The following is a 19866-nucleotide window of genomic DNA, read 5'->3' as shown; positions in this document are numbered from 1 at the left end:
ATTGAGTTCTATAATTAAAATGAAAATGAGTTTCGGCAAGCAAAAGATATATCAGAGATATGGAAAACCCTTTAGAGATGTATAATGATCAACAGTTTAAGAGTAGATACCGTTTCGACAAGAACACTGTTGTGAATATTCTGGTGTCTCTCATTTAAATTCACAATACAACCATGAGGTTTACCGATTTCGCCACTGCTGAAAGTACTGGTTGCTTTGAGATTTTATGATACAGCAGCATTTCAGGTAGATTTAAGCGGCATTTTTTTTTTTTCGAAAAGTATTCACTTCCCAACAAAGTGTAATTTGCATTTTTGTTTGTATTCTACCCAATGAATAAGCTGTTAAAATTTGAGTAATTATATCACTTCCACTTTGTTTAGCATAAAAAAACTGAAAAATAAATTAAAATGATTTACTTACAGGAATATTTCCGGAGTTTGCATTAAACTCAACTGCAATTTTGTTCCATGTCAATTTCTTCTTTTGGAGTGAACAATTATCAATTTTGTTTACTTTCGACGATATCTCCATATTTCGTAACTAGTTATCTTAGCTCACTTCTTTCTTTTCTGTAAAATGCTTTCTCGACATTTTGTATAATTTTTAGCTCTATAATATTTACTTCTGCATTTGTATACGACAGTAATGCTGATTTAACAATTAGAATGCGCTGGAAAACAATTGAATGTAGGAAAGTGCTCACGTCTAGCCATGTTTTGCCATATTTCTTTCGATGTCAAGGGAATGCTCAGGGCATATGAATGAGTAGAGTCTCTGCAATACGATCTGAAATAAGTGCTAAGGAAATGCTCATTACTTAAGTGTTTCCTCATTTTATAAGTGACGACTATGAATTCGACCCTTATAAAATGAGGAAACATCTCTAAAGGGTTTTCCATATCTCTGATATATTTTTTGCTTGCCGAAACTCATTTTCATTTTAATTACAGAACTCAATACATTAAATTAAATCATAGTCATTATCTATTGTATACCGAATCAGCTGATTACAATGCATATGAGGAAACACTTGAGTAAGCTGACAAGCTACCTTATTTGGATAAGTGTTCACTTCAGTGGGATTTATGAATTGGAAATTATTATAAGCAACTGCTTAAGTGTTTCCTTATGATAAGTGTTGACTATGAATTCGGCCCTAAATAATTCGTTCAACTGGTTTCATTCTTTTGGTTCTGATTTATAAACTGTTTCATTGTTTCCAAATTATTGTTTGATTGTGTAGTTTTTATTTGATAGTGTTGCTTATAATGTAGATTGTTCCATTCATGGACAACAGAGGCCATCAACCATAAATGACTATTCCTGCTGTACTTAGGGTTGCCAGGTATCCTGTATTGTATGAGATATCCCATATTTATGACCAGAAAAACTTGTCCCATGTAGATCCCATATGTGACACCAAAAATTCTGTGTTTACGAACATTTTGTCTTAGACAGCTGACATTTATTTAATCTTTCTCCTTACTTTTTGTAGGGATATCGTGTTGTGAAATGTTTAACGAGCAATCACTTTTTTGTTAAGGTGATGGATCTCTGAAATTTGCAACTTCTCCATTTTCAGTCCTAAGAAACTGAAATTTTTATCACACATAAATCATATGGACATGCACCACACAAATTTTCATTCTGATACCTGAATTAATTTTTAAGCTATTAATTTTTTATTGCATTAGTTAGTTAATGTCATATAAATGAGCTATTGAGAGGTGAAGTGGTATAAATCACTTACTCAAAATTATGCAGGAGAAAGGGTTTTACGTTTCAGCTTATGAAAAATCAATTTTGTATTATATCAAATAAGGATAGTTCTATATTCAAAATACAATACATGTTTAAAATGCATAATTGATGTATCATTACTTCAGTTGGAAACAATTATAAATACATGAAAACATGACTTTCAGCCTTTTCAGACCATGTTAATCAAGGTGATAGTTAAACTAGAACAACAATTCAATTATTCTCACCCTCTTGTTCTTCTTCAGCTTCATCATAATCAGCATCTGGTATTATTTCATCTTGGCTTACATCTGCAGTAGAGTCATTATTAGTAAAAAATTGTGAAACACTGTGATAGATTGGTGAAATGTACGGAAGTAGACTGAGCATAGCCTTCTTCTTTGCAACTGTTCCGTAAATTGGTTCCATGTATAATATTGATTGTTCCACTTCCCCCAACCTCATCTTCCTTTTTGGAAGTCTATCTCCACTATATGAAGAAGATGGTGCAGTGTTGATACTTTCGAATTCAACCTCACTTATACTGGATTATGTAAGGAATACTGTTTGTAATCCTGATTCTTAAAATTTTAACCAGTTGACTATCGTTTTGGGTGTTAATTTTCTTTTTGGTGATGTGGTTTAGTAACGATTCACTGGATAGAAAATCTATCCTCATTCAAAATACTGCATCTTCATCAGTCATCATTTACTATACTCAAAGAAAATAATGCAAATGAAAAACACACAAACACAATGCATTAACACAACACAGTGTGTAATTATAAATGTCTTGACAGCAGGCACTGACTTACACCAATGATTCCGATTTTGCTCTTTGACAATTGCTACTGCCACACGGCCACTTTGCCTGTGAAGACATTTCACTGAACAGTATCAAAATGTGGTAAAAGTAAAAAATCGATATTTCGTGTACCACTTCATCTCCCAACAGCTTAAATATTGCTCTAATTTTCATAATTAAAATTATTTTTTCTCAAAAATTTTTTCCTTCTATTCCTAATACAGGAATAAGGAAACTGACATTTGCTTCTTGCATTTAGAGAGCAAGTTTTTGAGAGAAAAAAAAAAAGTGAATTTCTAGTTTCTTTTTTTTTCTCTCTCTTTTTTTTTTTTTTTATACTTTTACAACTCAAACAACTGATGGTCACAACATTTTACTTAGTACAATAAAAAGGATATGCCAGTTTATTTATAACATATTTATGACTTTCTATACAAGATTTTAGGCTATTTGAAGATAAACTTTATTCACTAGAGTATTTTGAAGTGCCGAAAATCGAATTTGAGAAAAAAAATCGATAAAAAAGAAACATGCACATCACAATGTATTCACCTTGGAACTGACCAGCTGTATATGTTGGGGCTTAAGTGACATAGGGGTGAACAAACTACTGATTATGAAAGGTGAATCATTAAACAATTTTTTGGAACAATCAACGAAATTTTAATTTTAAGATCTTTTGCATTGTTTTCACTGATCCATCACCTTGAAACATGTCTTTGAAAACGTAAACCAAAGCAAACAAATTTAATTCTCTAGGTTCATCTGTTTCAGTTAAAATTAATTTTTTATTACAGGTAATGTCTGTGCTAATGATTGATACAGTAATGGTTGTTGTAGAGTGTGTGGTACAGTATGTGTGAAGATGCGAAATATGTTTGAAACCAAAATGAGTGATTTTCTTCCACATGGAATCAAGAGAATGTGTGTATATTTAGACAAATAGAGCTTTTGTTTAATAATTTATATGAACACAGCCTTTTCAATTACATCTTCCCAATCCGAATCCCAAATATTATTAATGTGCCTTCTAAATTTTAATAATACTAATAAACTGATGGTTGGTAATATAACAGCTTTAATGGATGTAAGGCAAAAGGCATTTTTTCGTCATATTTTGCTTTAACATGCTAATTAATATATGCTTTGATATAGTGCTCATAGACTTCTCTCTCTCTCTCTCTCTCTCTCTTAGAAGTTCCTCATATTTTTCTCAAGTTAAATGTTGCAACTGTCCCTTACACGCATTCTGAAAACCTGGCAACTCTAGCCGTATTTCATGTGATGTCTCTCGTACAATGGAACATTGCAGTATTTTCGCATTTAAGTTGTTCTTACGATTTTTCAAAACATTTCACTATATCCCTTAAATAATGCATTTGAAATTACAATGTAAATGAATATTTTATTTGTTTGTTTTACATACATTGTATCTTTCTGATTATAACAGGATTATTTTAGTGTTAAAAGATCTTCTTTGGAAACTAAGGTGTTTTCACTGAATTAATTTACACATATTTTTGCTTTAACATTTTTTTATCCCCTTCAATAAAATGTTATCAGAAGTTCTAAAACGAAGTTCCATATACCAGATGAAAGTTGCATTAGACTGTTCAGGAAAGAAAGAAAAAGAAAAGGAAAAACAGAATTCATATTGGAATATAGCGATGAAGAACATTAGTACTGTATAATTCGACTTGATGCACTTACGTGTTTTCCACTATTATTATGTCATCAGCCAGTAGGTAGAGTCCACTTGAATACTAGATGTAACGTTCACTAAAACTCAATACCTATAAAAAATATTCATACAAGGTGATTCATGAAGTATGACCCACACTTTAGGAAAATAGAACATTTTGAGCAAAAAATTTCATGTGAAAATGGGTCCAGTTATCATTACTTTTTTATTTATTTGCAAAAACCCATACATCACATTGTGAATCCAGCTTGTAACATGTTTCTGTCTTCATGCAAACAATGGGGCTTTCACTAAGGAGAGTGGAGTTCAGTTGTGACTTGAAGTATGGAGAGAAGAGTGGGTTAGGACAGATGTGGTGACATCTGCTGTCAATGAGTAGGCCTCACATCTGCATTTTGTAATATTATATCGGAAGAGGTTCCTCTCGCGCAGTAGTAACTCACTTATTAAAATAGAAACAAGAGAACAGTTGCTTGCCCTGTTGTGAACTTTACTGTGCTCATCAGCCATTCTGAACTGTAAAATGCTATGCACGCAATTCACATCTGCGTGGCCAAGTACATTAAAAATGTGCTTTCAAACTGAGGTATGCTTATTTTCTGTTTAATACAGTATTTTTTAATGATTTTCCTGTGTATTCTTAATTGATTCCCTTCAATTCTCTTCACAACCACTTCTATTTTTTTATGATTTGAATAATTGTAGCTCCTTAAATATGTTCATATGACATTTTTTCTCAAAGTGACCTATACAACTTATTCCTATAGCACGGATCATATGTTATGAATCACTGTGTATAATTTGAAATCAATACTATGGGCCTGTAGATTTCAGTTTCATTTCTCATTTCAAGTACCTCGTCCACCTTTTATATGGATTTTGAAGCAGACCAATAAAAACTCACAAAGTTGAAATATATTTTCTCAAACTTCTACTGCGTTTTACAAGAAGTCATTTTTTTTATTGTGTTGCAAATGGTATAGGCCTACCTTATCTGTTTATATAGTTTTTCTTGAATTTTCATTCAAAGACACACATAAGTGAAATCATTTACTGTTTACTCAGTTAAGAAGAAAAGCTTTCGTCTTAAAGAGTGATACAAAAGGTATGCATTATAATAATAACATATTTATTTTTATAAATTGTACATTTTCAGTGACTATTTTATGTCATTAATGTTGCACAAATTCATGTGAAATGCATTTTTATGTTGTAATAATTTCTCTTAATTTTATATTTGCAAAAATTGGTATACAATAAATATCTAAGAAGAAATGGTTGGAACACTATAAAACGTTATGATATAAGGAAGAAGCAGATATAAATTTTAGTAATATACTCGAAGATATTTACGATGGAAATTTAATAACAGTTCAGGAACTTGATGATGCTCTGAGCAAAATGAAAAATCGAAAGGCAGCAGGATGAAGATGGATTAAACACAAAGCTATTCAGATATAGTGGCCGCCTTCTTTAGTTCCAAATGCTGCATTTATACAATAAATGCTGGAAACTCCACAAGAAAGGGAATTGCAAAAATTGTAATAATTAGCATCAATACAGCTTACAAGATAGAGAATATATGCAAGAGTAATGAACAAATGCATCCAAATTATTGCAGAAAACTTACTCTTAGCGAACAAAATGGAATTAGGAAAGGTAGATCCTGCACCAATAATACTTCCATTATTAGACAGATCATTGAAAAACAGAGAATTTAATGAAGACACATAGCTTTTATCGACTTCAAGAAGGCTTTCGACCATGTGGATAGACATTTATAATAGTTTATACTGCAAGAACAAGGCTACTTGCAACAACTTATACAAACTGTACAAAGCCTTTATCAACAAACAAAAATAACTGTTAAGAACAATTTATTACAAGAGATCCCAAAAAATCTGTGAATCAGGATGTACAACAAGGATGTAGTATATCACTAGCTCTTTTTAACATTTATATTTACAACTGAGAAATTGTAAACAATTCATGGACCCTGGATTGAAGCTATCACAGGACAGATACTTCCATTTGCTGATAACGTACTTATTCATGATAGTGAAGATGCATTACAAAAGTCACTCTTGGAATTAAGTAAAATTGGTGAAGAATACAAATGAAGATTTATATTGACAAAAGTTATGGCTTTCTGAGGTACAGAGCCTGTATGAACAAAAAGGGTTATTAATAATCTCTGTATAGAAGAAATGAGTCACATCAGCTACCTCGGAAACAGTATTGGCTTCAGTAAGGACTATGATATAGATCAGTGATATTCAGTCTATGATACACGTACCTCTGGAGTACACATCACAGTGGTTACATGTGTAAAAATGCTGACATATTTATAAATTTATCATACTTGTTGATAATTATTGCAATTTGCATATTTTCTTTTACAATGTCAACTTTCGTTTTTCCTTGCCTTAATAACATTTTACATAATTCATTACCATTATTATTGCATAAATAACTGCTGTATGTGTAATATAATAATAATAATAATAATAATAATAATAATAATAATAATAATAATAATTTATTTTGCATATAACATCTATCATAGTCTTTTGTTATTTCTTGTATAGTTGGAATGAAATTTGGAGGTTCGAAGTAAAAAAAAAATGTATTTTGGGGATACACTAGCAAAAAGAGATTGAATACCACTGATATAGATTGTAAACTGCGCAAGTTTCAAATGATTTGTGCAATGTCCAATTCAATCTCTAGAAATAAAACATGCAGAGAGACAAAAATGAAGTTCTATAAGTAACGTCTGCACCAGTGCTGACTTCCACACATGAACTCTGGACAAAAAAAAAAAAAAAAAGAAGAGAATAGAATACAGGCTTCGGAAATGAAATTTCCTTGCCAAGTTAAGATTGGATTGCATATGACATAACTTAAATATCTGTAACATGAAAGAGAATAAAGAATTATAAGCAAGATTGGAAAGAACACCTAGAGAAAATGTCAGATTTGAGGCTACCCTAAATAATATAACCTATATGAAGGAGATCTATTGGCAGACATAGGAGAAGATGGATGGAAGAACTTTGAAGGTGGAATGGCAAGTGTTGCCTAATACATGAAGTGAAGATGATGCTGATAATGGTTAAAAAGTTATTAGTAGTTTGTAATGACATTCTAAGTACACTTTTTTTTTTTTTCAATACTAGCAGTATTATGAAATCAGACCATTGGAGGGGAAGTTACAAAAGTAATTGCTTTTGTTGGCATGTCTGTGATGCATGCCAAGGGTGACTGTTGCTTAGTCTTTTGTAATGAGTGACTTTTGTACTAAAGGCAATAGAATTCAGATGTGAAACCGCAAAAGGAGTTAAAATAATTGTATAAATAATAATAAAATTAATTTCTTTAAGAAACGAATTTTTTCTTTGATACAAACTATGGGATTTTGTCAGTTTATTCTACATAATACAAAAAAAAAAAAAAAAATCACGAAGAATATCAACTGATTGGGTTTGATGTATTTATTTCAAATAATAGATGTTTGATAACATAAACAGAGAAAGGATGTATGATTGACTTTATTCTTCTGGATATACTCTCGAAACTTGTGAGAATCGTTACAGTGACTGTGGCTGGTTCCAAAGCCGATGTAGAGTCGATGGTGAATTAACAACCTCCTTTTATGTTAGAGATGGAGTCAGACAAGAAGATGGATTATCTGCTTTGCTGTTCAGCCTGACCCTTGAAGCAGCCTTACAAGATTTTAATATAACTGGACATATAGGAACAAGAATGGTTCAGGTGTGTACATATTATGCTGATGATGTTGGTGTAATTGTTAGAAATAAGGAGGCTTGGAACAAATGGTAACTACACTAGATGAAGAAATCCAAAAGAGAAAACTCGAAATAAAAGAAAAACTAAATACACGGCAATCTCAAATAAAACCTACAATGCTCAGAGTATTAAAATTGGAAATGTTATGTTTGAATTCACATGTTTAAGATTACAATTGAATATGAATAATACTGTATCTAACGAAATAATATAATGTGTACTAAGTGGAAATAGAAGTTGTTATATGTATGGAAACGTGATAAAGTCTAAAATATTAAATATAATTTAAAGCTAAAAATATATAAAACACTTATTTGGCCAATCGTAACTTAAGAATGTGAAGTCTGGACTTTAACTAAACAAGATGAACACAGTCTAAAAGTGTTTTAAGTGTAGGAATTTAAGAAAAATTTATGGATCAGTGAGAAAACCATATGGAACCTGGAGAATTAGAATGAATTTTGAACTTGATCAACTTATGCAAACTGAAGACATCGATTTGTAAAGAGTCAAAGACTATCATGGATGAGTCATGTTATAAGGATAAATGATAATAGAATACCAATAGAATGGAAGCCAGTTGGACGAAGATCTAAAAGAGAAACCACAAAAAACGAAGATATACAAACTATATGAATACAAGAATGGAGAAGATTAACTATTAACTATGACAAGAGATGAGTGGAATGTAATTGTTAAAAATGTTAAAACTCATATTGGCTTGTAATGCTAAAAGAAGAAGACATGCCTTTCTAGCTGTTTTTTTTTTTTTTTGTTCTTTATTTTTCAGTATTTTTCTGTGTATAAATTGCTCCTTGGAACACATTTCTTATCCAAATCATTTGGACATTATTGAATGTATTGTATTAAGTATAATGATTAAAGTTTGTTCCGGTTTTTTTATGTCCATTGAGTTTTGGTATAAATTTTGGTACGTTGAATTGTAATAAAAATACAATTTTCGCAAAAAAATAATAAAAATTTAAAAATTTGTGGACAGTAAAATATACATGCGATATTAAAACTCAAGGGTAATCACTTTTTTTTATACACTGTGAGAACTATTTATACTGAACTTGTATGTATATATGTATGTATTTATTTACACTGCAAATGGGCAAACACCCGGTGGTAGTGGTAACTTAATTACACACAATAATTACAAGCTTGATCAGATTAAAACAGTTATGCATGTGACTTTTTATGTATAACTAGCAATTAAAAAGTAATAAATGTTAATAACTTGAAGACCAATAAACCTACATAGTCTAATTTGGAACATACAACATGTAGTGATAAATAATTACTTCTTATGAAATGGCTGTAATTATTTGTTCTGTGAGAGATTTGGCTTAAATATATACTCACAGTTTTGTGATTACTTTCATGCAGGTGAGTTCTGGTTCTGGAGGGAGCCGTGGTTCACGTGGTTCCTCTAATAAGCCACCTCCCGGTGCAGTGAACCTCGAGCGGAGCTACCAGATTTGTCAGGCTGTGATTCAAAACAGCCCCAACAGGGACCAGCTACGTTGCCAACTAAAGCCACCACCTTCCTTGCTGGCTGCCAATGCCAGTTCTTCCAGTGGCAATAATAAGAAGTCTGAGGGCTCTGCCCAGTCTCGTGCTGCTACCCAGTATGGGGTTGTAACATCCTCGAGGAACGGAAGTGGACCAAACAGTAACTCTGTTAGTGGTAAACCCTTCACCCCACCTCTGCCCGCACCCGGTGGTTATCCTGTTGTACCTGGCAACAATGGTGTTAGTGTGGGGAAACCAGTGGCATCTGTTGGTGGTCAAGGAAAGGTGACTAGTTCTCGTGGCGCTACTTATCACCAGAGACAGCAATCGCCACCTGTGGTTGTGCGCCATGTGTTTACTTCTTCTCAAGGCATTCCTGTTACAATGGCTGTTTTACCCCAGTCACAAGCTCCGCCAGAGGTGAGCCAGTGTGTTATTTTTTGTGTACAACACCCCAAATTTCTTGAGGTCAACCCATATCAAAACTTGGCTACTCATGCAGGATAATAACATGGAAAAAGAACCCTTTCTTTATGTCGTAACATGGATTTGGGAATGAAAGACTCATTAGTAATACTGGCATTGTTCTCTCCCCCAGAAACGTTTTTTACAAATTAGACGTTAAAGTTGTGGTGCTAATCCTTCCCCCACAAAAAAATAAAAAAGGTTGCTGATGCTAATCTCTCCCCCTTAAGTCCTTATTTACACTTGCTATTTGTCGCGCAACATCAAGCGCTTTCTGTCGGCTAAATGTAGTATCACCGTTCACTCTTGGCAGATTTCTCGTCTGCTGCTCGAGGCTAATTGTTGAGCTCGAGCGACGTGTGAGTTATGTGGTGAGCCTTTTAAATGAACAAAATGGATTTGAACAATAAAAAAGTAGCTGTTTTAGCTTCTGCAGCTTCAAGTGTTTTGTTAGCTTGCACTAATGAGAAAAAAAAAAAAAAAAGAAAAAAAAAACAAACAAAGAGAGAGACTGGGAAACGAAATGGATATCCAGAAGGCAGGAGAAAAGGGTATTCCATGTTCTCAGTAAAGATTTCAAACTGGAACATAATTGTCCAATAGATATTTATTGTATTAAAATGAATTGTAAGTTTAATTTTTTTTCTTGCATATTGACTCCTGATGTTCTTTATTTTTGTTTTGATGTCGGAGGTAATAGTATTGAGACGAACAGACTCCAAATTTTTACAAATAAACTTCACTGCATTTTCCCTCCAAATCCTATTGTGATAGTCCTTACTTCTGATGTCATGTAAGCATGGACATTGCTTGTGAAGCTCGATTAGTTTTATTACTTGGTTTTTGTTCCACTCTGACATGATGCGGAAACAGAGAAACAGCTGATTAAAAGTTGTCTGCTACTGCTTTTTCCGAACCATGTTCGGGTCCTGTCGCGTGAATTCGGCTGGCCCACCTACGGAAATGTCGCACAGAAATAGAAACAGCTTCTACCCAGCAGATGTTGAAAGGGAAGGAACGAAATCTGTACTGCGCATGCGCCCGCGCTATAAGTCGAACGACATTAAGCAAGTGTAAATAGGGACTAAATGATCACCGTTTACTTGAATAATTAAACTATAAGGATCTGTCATCCAGGCAGTTGGTGAAATTAGCTAGGCAGACTGCTTAAATGGCATGGGGAGAACACTGATCATTATATAATACAGAAGTCTGAAAAGAATAGTTCATGTGAAATACTTCATTATCCACCAACTGAAGTAGAAAGCACATTCCGTCATTTATTTTGTAGGCCTACTCTTCATACAGTCATACTTGCAGCATAATTCCCATTTAAGATTTACATAAGATCTGAGTCACACTGCTGTAGATTGTGAGAAATTTGAAGATAATGTGCTACAATCTGAGAAAATAATGGGTGGGACATTTCTTTCATTTACATAAAAAAATGAATGATTTGATTGAAAGATAGAAGAATATTTAAACGAAAAATAATTAATTCTATAATGAAATAAATTTTGTAATGATTTGGAAGTAACAGATTTAATCCTTAGCTGATGGAGAACATGTAAATTTATCTATACTGTAATGCCAAATTACATTTAAATATAAAGCGTGAATAATATTTCACCTTATTTTCTGTATCATGGTATATAATAATATTATTGTGAAGTTCTAATGTCGAAGTTGTCCTTCATATCCCAAGGCTCAGAATGCAGAATTTAACATCACTGGATTTTTTCTGTATAATAATAATAATAATAATAATAATAATAATAATAATAATAATTATTATTATTTATTTAACCTGGCAGAGTTAAGGCCATACGGCCTTCTCTAACACTCAATCAGGAGTAAAACTGCGTTACAAAAAACACTACAAATTTACAAAGTACACTACAATTTTACACACAAAACTGAATAAGATAATAATAATAAAATGTAAACAACAAGTAAGTAGAAATCGGACATAATATATAACATACAGAAAGAAAGGAGAAAAGCATAATAAAATGTGAACAGCAGGTCAAAATAAATGAGACATACAAAGTATAAAAAAATAAGACAATTATTGATAATAATAATAATAATAATAATAATAATAATAATAATAATAACAATAATAATAATAATAATAATAATAACAACAACAATAATAGTAATAAAATAGTGCAGTACAAAGCATACAATGAATACAATAATTTTAAGTACACACAGTAAGGAAAATTATGATTATATATAGCTCAGCTTATCACATTATAGATATACCATTATCGGAAAATATGAAAACAAAAATATAAAATAAGTTAAATATCATTAGAACATAAAAAAAAAAAATGTGAATACGTGAAAACATGCAATACAACACTTGTCATAATAGTAAGTTAGTTTGGCAACTCGTCATAAGATAATATTCTAACTTGGATTTGAAAGATTTCAATGTTCGGCAGCCCTTGACTTCAGGCGGCAGAGAGTTCCAGTGACGAGAGGTAGCAACAGTGAAAGATGAGGAATACAGATGATATGTGAAGTGGAATTTCTAGCATGTTATCGAGTTGTGATCGTTGTGTATAAGTCCTTCAGTTTTTCTTTATTTCTCCCTTCCTTTCTTTCTTTCATGAGAATTTCTGTAATTTTCATTGAAACAGCATCATTTGTTTTAACATTCTTCAGCTTTCCTACTTCTGTGGTAACCACTTCTTTGACTGTAGAGTGCCTACTGCACTACCATGCTGCATGTAGAAAATGCAATATACATGAGACATGATAAAGCTTACTTAATGAAACAGAATGGACCTATTTGACTAGATGGTGCAGAATTGATAGGGCAGTAATATTGTTACATTTTTTTGACAGAGTTCATTCAACTCTTTCGTGAAGAACATGTTATTGAGCTACAAAACAAAACAACGTCCTTATGTGTGTAACATTAGTATTTCAGTAGAAAGTAATTACAAGGCATTTTTCATTCCAGTTTTGCGGTTTTTCTGCTTAAATGTAATTTTTATGACACCCCAGAGGAATAAGATTGGGTGATTGGGTCAGGTATTCAATTTGTCCACAGCACCCAATCCACTGCTGAGGAAAATGTTGGTCCAGTTGCACACAACTATGCTGAAATATGGTGGTGTTCTATTTCGTTGGAACCACTTTTGGTCAATGTTTTACCAATTAGCTACTGCTGGAAGGAAGTCGTCATTCAGCAAGGTCACATAACTCTCGCCTGTTATTGTGTTTTTAAAAAAGAATGAGACCACGTAACCTGTAGCACAAATCCCAAACCAGACTTGTCACGCCTAAGTGTTGACTTAATTTTGAATTTTAACAAATGGATTATAAGTAACCCAATAATACAATTGTGGCTATTAACTTGGCCAATCAATTAAATGTTACTTCATCCATCCAGGAAGTTCTTTCAAGAAAAGTGACATCATTCACACATTTTCTTAGAATTGTCTCACAAAACTGCATTCTCTTGCCTGGATTATTACCATTAAATTGTGTGCGTTAAATGAGGATGAAATGGTTTAAGTTGTAGCTCATTAAGCATCCTATGAATTGATATTGAAATGCCAAGTTTTTGTAAAGCACTTGTGGTAGGCTTACTTGAACTTTGCACAAACAAAATAATTTGCTTGTTTTCTTCAGTGTTCATAGACTTTGCTGATTGTGGATTGTTCCTGTTTGTTTGTTCATGTCACTTGATGATATCGATCACATTTTATAACTGGAGGCATATTAATTGATGGATAAAAACATGGAATATTGGTATAAAAAATCTGTTGGGGAAGAAAAAGTTAAATGTCGTTAAAATAGCGTTTTTATTTGCCAGTACCTGAAGCTTTTAGCAATCAATAAATTTAATTTTTGGCACATTTAATTTAAATTATAGACCTGTTAACACACTCAGACTTACAAATTTATAGAGAGAGAGATTTAAAGAAAAATAAATCATCCAACCTTAATTAAGGATGACCACGAGGATCCGGAAATTAATAGCAAATATAATGAATTAAAGATGAATATTGTTATAAAAATAAATTGTGATAATTAAGCACCATTGATATCAATTATAAAATGAAATCTTAAAAGATAATCTTAAAATTAAACTTATAAATAAAAGATTTTAGTTAAAATTACCGTATAGCATATCCTTAATTAAGACCTTCGGAGTAGTATAAGTGAAATTGTATAATCTGCAGGGAATCTTTAAGAATTTGCGAGATGATTTTTTTAAATTCAAAAGATGGTATTGACAATTCATCAAATATTCATGTGTATGAGGTCTCGTCCACCTCACTGAATATTACACGACTAATATGAATTAGTCAATTTGTATTATTACTATTAAATACGAGAAAAATTCGTACTGGCACCGGGAATCGAACCCAGGACCTCTCAGCTCTGCGCGCTGAGTGCTGTTACCAACTGAGCCATGCCAGGACACGATCCACGGTGCCGGCCGAACCTCCCAGTAGTAAGGCCATAAAAAGCATTATGAGGGAGGTTCGGCCGGCGCCGTGGATTATGTCCCGGCATGGCTCAGTTGGTAAAAGCACTCAGCATGCAGAGCTGAGAGGTCCTGGGTTCGATTCCCGGTGCCGCTACGATTTTTCTCGTATTTAATAGTAATGGTATTGACAATTGTTTTAAAAAATGGCATGTAAATTTTGGTAAAGAACCCCGAGCACCAAAAAGTAAATCTGTTGCTAACCAATTGAAAAGAGGGATGTTTTACTTGACACAAAGGTAGGGAATACAAGGCTCTAAAAATGGTCCTCTTTTCATGATCAACTTGATGAGCTTGGTTGACATCTCTCTCCATGCATATAGTTGGATCTATGGTACATAATAGCTTTTTGTTGCTGTTTAATGCTATAGTATATTTTTCAAAACATAATTGAAATACTTACTTTATATAATAAAAATTCTAAATATGGTTCAGCAAATTAATGATCATATAAAATAAAATCAAATGTAAAATTTAAGCAAAACTCCATCCCTGTTCAACAGTCAAAAATAAAAATTGCTGACACAAATTAATTAAATTCTGTTCATCAAGCATTGTCTGTAGATTTTCTGGAAGAAGTTTGATTCTCTTACCTGAAAGTATATCAGAAAAGGAAGAGAGAGTCCTTTATGAATCTATATTTGAAACTAATATACGAAGTGCTTGAAGACATTTCAAAGCTATAAGCATGTGATCCTTTAACATTCTTCTAAGCACGTCTAAAACCAAGTACTTTCACCCGAAGAAGATTTTTACTTCAGTCTAAAATTGGTAATACAATTTAAAAATCTCTTATGTTTACTCATTCTAGGATGGGAAAATTCTTAATTATCTCGACATGAGAACATGTCAGTATACTAGCAATTTTTAACTGAGGCGAATGAAATATAGTTGAAAGTTATTGAACAACTTTATGTAGCATGTCAGTTTTTGCTATACATGCTACACCAAGAGCTTCAAATCGTTTCATTACACTAACTTTGGTTTCCAGTGTCAGTTCCTCCATGGTTTTCAAAGTGCCTTGTTTCAACACTGACTTTTCCACTAACATGTACTCGCCATTGAGCTCATTCACTTTTGGCACTACTTTGTAGACAAGAGCATAAGTTGAATCCTCAAAGTAAGCGATCATCACTGTAGATGTAGTTGAGGTGCAGTGCTTTTGCACAAAGTACCTTGAAAAACGTCGAAATTCGCTTGAACTTGCGAATATATAAGATATTTTGTGATAAAAGTAGATTTCGTGAATAAAGCGGAATTGCATGTTTTATCATAACAATAAAATTACATATTAACAGTCAGGAACCATGTAAATATCTTTAATCCTTTACTATAGTATATACCTATTAATATATTCCTCATTTTCGTGGTTCGCCATAAAGTTGTGCCTCTATTTATAACTCTGTGAAATTCCTCTTCAAACTGGTGGCCCAGTTGATTTACTTCTGTGCCATTCTTTATACTAATCGAAAACATACAGTTTGATCTTTCATAATCACTGTTGGGAACTTCCTCCCTTTTGATGTTTATTATAGTAATTCAGTCTGAACAAAATTTCTTGGCTCCATAAAGACGTTAAGTAACATATAAATGTTCATAAAGGGCTAAATTCGTTGAGGCAGGACCACTGTTCATATATTTATCCAGAAAACTTTGTTTGAAAAGAGAAACCACTTGCTGTTCATTATTTCATATAGAACCATTAAATTTCAAGAAAAATATTACCACAAAAAATTAGTATTCTCTAACAACGAAATTATTTCCAGAAATACACTTACTATTGTTTATTAGTAGTTGACATTGTAGGTGATAACTATTTTTGATATAGTCTTAATTATTAATTAATAAAAGCTATGTTTATGGTTAAGTTAATTATTGAATTAAAGGAAGAATAATTAAGATTTTATGTAAAAAAAAATCTTTCACCTACAATGTCAAACTACAAATAAACAATGTGTATAAAAATTGTCATTAAATTTTGACAAATAGCTTCTGAAAAAATAATACCAGACAAAGAAAATTTAAATTGTCACTCCACTGTTTAATTATTGTCGATTGAAATAAAATAATCCTATTATTTATTATATCAGTCAACTTAGCAAGATCTGTGTAAAGATTAATTTTTTGGTCCTACAGAATTATCTGTGATGGTTACCATTTATTATTCATGGAGAAAAATTCGTTCCGGCACCTAGGATCGAACCTGGGACCCCCAGTTCTACGCATTGGGTGCTCTAACTACTGAGTTACACCGAAGTTCAACCCACCACACCGAATCGAATCTTCTCCTTTGGTTCTTTGCCATATATACACAGTCCATATACTGTAGAGTCCTGGCTGCCAAGTCATTTAATGAGTGCGCTCCTTGTATGATGACTGTTGACTTAATATATGTCAATATATAAGGCGAGCATGGAATAAGACCACTAAGGAAAAAGAACCAAAGAAGAAAGATTCGATCCAGTGCGATGGGTTGAACTTCAGTGTAGCTCAGTGGTTAGAGCACCCAGTGCGTAGAACCGGGGGGTCCCGAGTTCGATCCTCGGCGCTGGAGCGAATTTTTCTCCATTAATAACAAATCAGCAGGATCTGCTTTATGATTGGTGAACATTTTGTTTGCTTATCTGCTATAGTTTTGACAAAATTCGGTTTCTTTTGGGGTGAAGCAAAGCATATAGAACAGCTGGCAAATTCTAACAAGTGTCCTTAATTAGTTGAATGTCATAAGGTATTTTTATATGACACAAAATTACTGTGACATAGAACCCACATTTTTACTTCCCTTCCAGAGAAAATTGTACTTTGGATGGTTTGGTTCAAAAATGCATTGACCTTGGCCAGTTTTGAACCTCTGGTACTTAGATTCAGAGGCAAGTGTAGTAACTGCTAGACCACCGAGGACAACTCATGAAAATATAAAACAGATTTTATATGCTATGAGGTCTTATATCCGAGTGAAGACAGTATTTGAAAAAGACAAACATGAACTCCTCCACAATTTGATGACCCATTAGGTTATAGTTCATTGTGTGTGAATGACGTGTAGCTTTGGTTCAGGTAGCTGAGAGTGCTGGACCACAACTTGGCCACGTGGGCCAGTACATTCTGGTGCAACGGACAGGAGTGGGTGACCAACCAGAAACAGTGCAGGTGATGCTGAACAGTGGTCGTAAAGGAGCACCTCCTCCCCCACGTGCCTCGAGTGCACCCCCTTCCAACAACCAGGTGAGTGGAGGCGGGCGTCTGGGATTGGGTCGTGGTCGCCCGGCGAGTGTGGATGTGGAACGTTCACAATTAGTAGCAGCAGCTACGCAACAGCAGCAGCAACAACAGCAGCAGCAGCAGCAACAGGGGGTGGAATATGTAACAAACAGCTATGGTGAACATTTTGTAGTACATTGTCCTAATCCAGGTACTCAGGCCATCACGCGGAAGGACAGGTTAGGGGATAACGGTGGTGGTATGCAGTACGGTGATGTGGGATCGGATGCTGCTCTCCAAAGTTACACAATTCGTGATATTGCCATAATGGAACAGCCAGTGACCAACTCATACCCGCAGCAACAAGTGGTGCTACAAGGAGGGGGCAGAGTTGGTCCGAGACAGACTCACAACAATCACATCTCGATGCCACGAACAGATCCTTCTCAGTGTGCTTGCAATCTGAAAGCCATGATAATGTGCAAGAAGTGTGGAGCTTTCTGTCACGACGACTGTATCGGACCCTCTCGTCTCTGTGTCACTTGCCTCATCAGGTGAATTATGTTACTCATGTGTGTTTAGTATATAGCCAGCTTGTGACTGCGTAACTTCCTCATGACTGAATTTGTGTAAAGTACTTATTTTGTGTAGAAGTTAGGCAACATGTCGTATAATAATGTAGATATTCTGTGTAATCTTGTAATATATAATACTGTGGAATATGCAATATTGAAAAAGAAAAACTGTGTTTGTGTCTTCCATTTTTCTTCCTCATTCAGTACTGTGTATTTTTGTTATGAAGTGGTTGTGTTTTTCTTATATCTTCTCTTTGCCATTTTATCAAAAGTTCTCATGTAAAGAAATGAATATGGGATGAAAGCTGTTCTGATTTTGAAGTTTTAGAGCAATAGTTAAGCATCATTAAGTTCCTACGATTGTTTTTGCGTAAAAGTTTTGAAATGCCATGAATGCATTGTGTTTATATTGCAATGTATAGAAAATGAACTACCTCAGAAGGTTATACTTGTAGTGTAGAATGGATAGCATCTTTGGTCAAAGAAAATGATGCGAAGAGGTGCAGTGGTTGTTTTATTGTTCTTAATTTAGATTTATATATTTTGTCTTGAAATAATCTCAGTGTTTTATTTCACATCTCGACACAAACAGTAACAGTATTAACTATTGTCAAAAGTTTTGCTGTCTAATTTCTGATGCTTGGTGGGTTCTTGATATTCCAGAGTACAAGAATTGGGGTGGAAAATTCTGTTCATTGGACAGATTATATTTTTTATGTTTATAATTGAAGCACTAGAAATGATACAGATCAAAGCCACAAAATGTAAATTTTGCAGGAAAGCAAAAATAAAATTTGAAAAATTCTATAATTCATTAAATAACTTGTTTCAATTTTAAATTCTGGTCATTCAGTTTTTAATTGAATTGAATTATAAACTTTTTCAAATAAAAGTTTTGCACACCAGTAGTTACAATTTGTGGTTTATATTTGTATTGTTCTCTGGGCTTTAAATTTATTTTACTAAAAAAATTAAATTTATATTCCTTGCAAACTGAAATAACATTTTGCGACTCATTACTTATTATATTTTTATAACTGTCATTCATTTGTTAAGTTTATAGTTGAAATAATATTTGAGACATGTGTTGTGCTATATTATCCAAATATGTATATATTTCACATTTTGTATATAATAATATGTAAGCTCTTAGGGTTGTTTACTTTATTGATGACACATACTTGTGTTGAAATTATCTTAAATTTATTTTGTTAGGTGAATACTTTTTTAAAATGAGGACATACGGCAGCATAGTTTCTTTCAATAGTGTCACGAGAATTCAGGAAATTCGTTTGTTGAATGAAGGTAATGTAGAATCTTTATAAATAGTTCAATTCTCTGTATTGTAAAATAGATTTTTGTGATATGAACTTGAACTATTTACAGCTTATTTTTTCTTAAATTATTTCAGCAATGAAGAAAAAAGTCTGATCTGGAATTGATATCTAGAATATAAACAGTAAATTTATTAAAGTAAGAAAAGCAATAATTATCCTAATGCAATCTGGTGGAATATAAAATAGCTGTAAATTGAGAA

The 19866-nt window shown here is 33.0% G+C and overlaps 1 protein-coding gene across 3 annotated transcripts in view; it reads left to right on the top strand.

The window, feature by feature from the left end:
* Nucleotides 1-18502, top strand: part of Asx (Additional sex combs) — a 68077-nt gene extending 49575 nt beyond the window's left edge. For 2 of the 3 annotated variants that reach the window (XM_069818332.1, XM_069818323.1), the window contains 2 exons: nt 9453-9998; nt 17611-18502. In XM_069818332.1, the coding sequence (XP_069674433.1) occupies nt 9453-9998; nt 17611-18312 (1248 nt within the window). In that variant the 3' untranslated portion in view covers nt 18313-18502. Of the gene's footprint in view, nt 1-9452; nt 9999-17599 lie in introns of all 3 variants that reach the window. The other variant, XM_069818341.1, reaches the window with a different exon arrangement.
* The last annotated feature ends 1364 nt before the right edge of the window (nt 18503-19866 follow it).

Source organism: Periplaneta americana, chromosome 1 (assembly GCF_040183065.1).
Source record: "Periplaneta americana isolate PAMFEO1 chromosome 1, P.americana_PAMFEO1_priV1, whole genome shotgun sequence".
NCBI classification, from domain to species: Eukaryota; Metazoa; Arthropoda; class Insecta; order Blattodea; family Blattidae; genus Periplaneta; species Periplaneta americana.
This window is presented reverse-complemented; position numbering and strand designations above follow the sequence as displayed.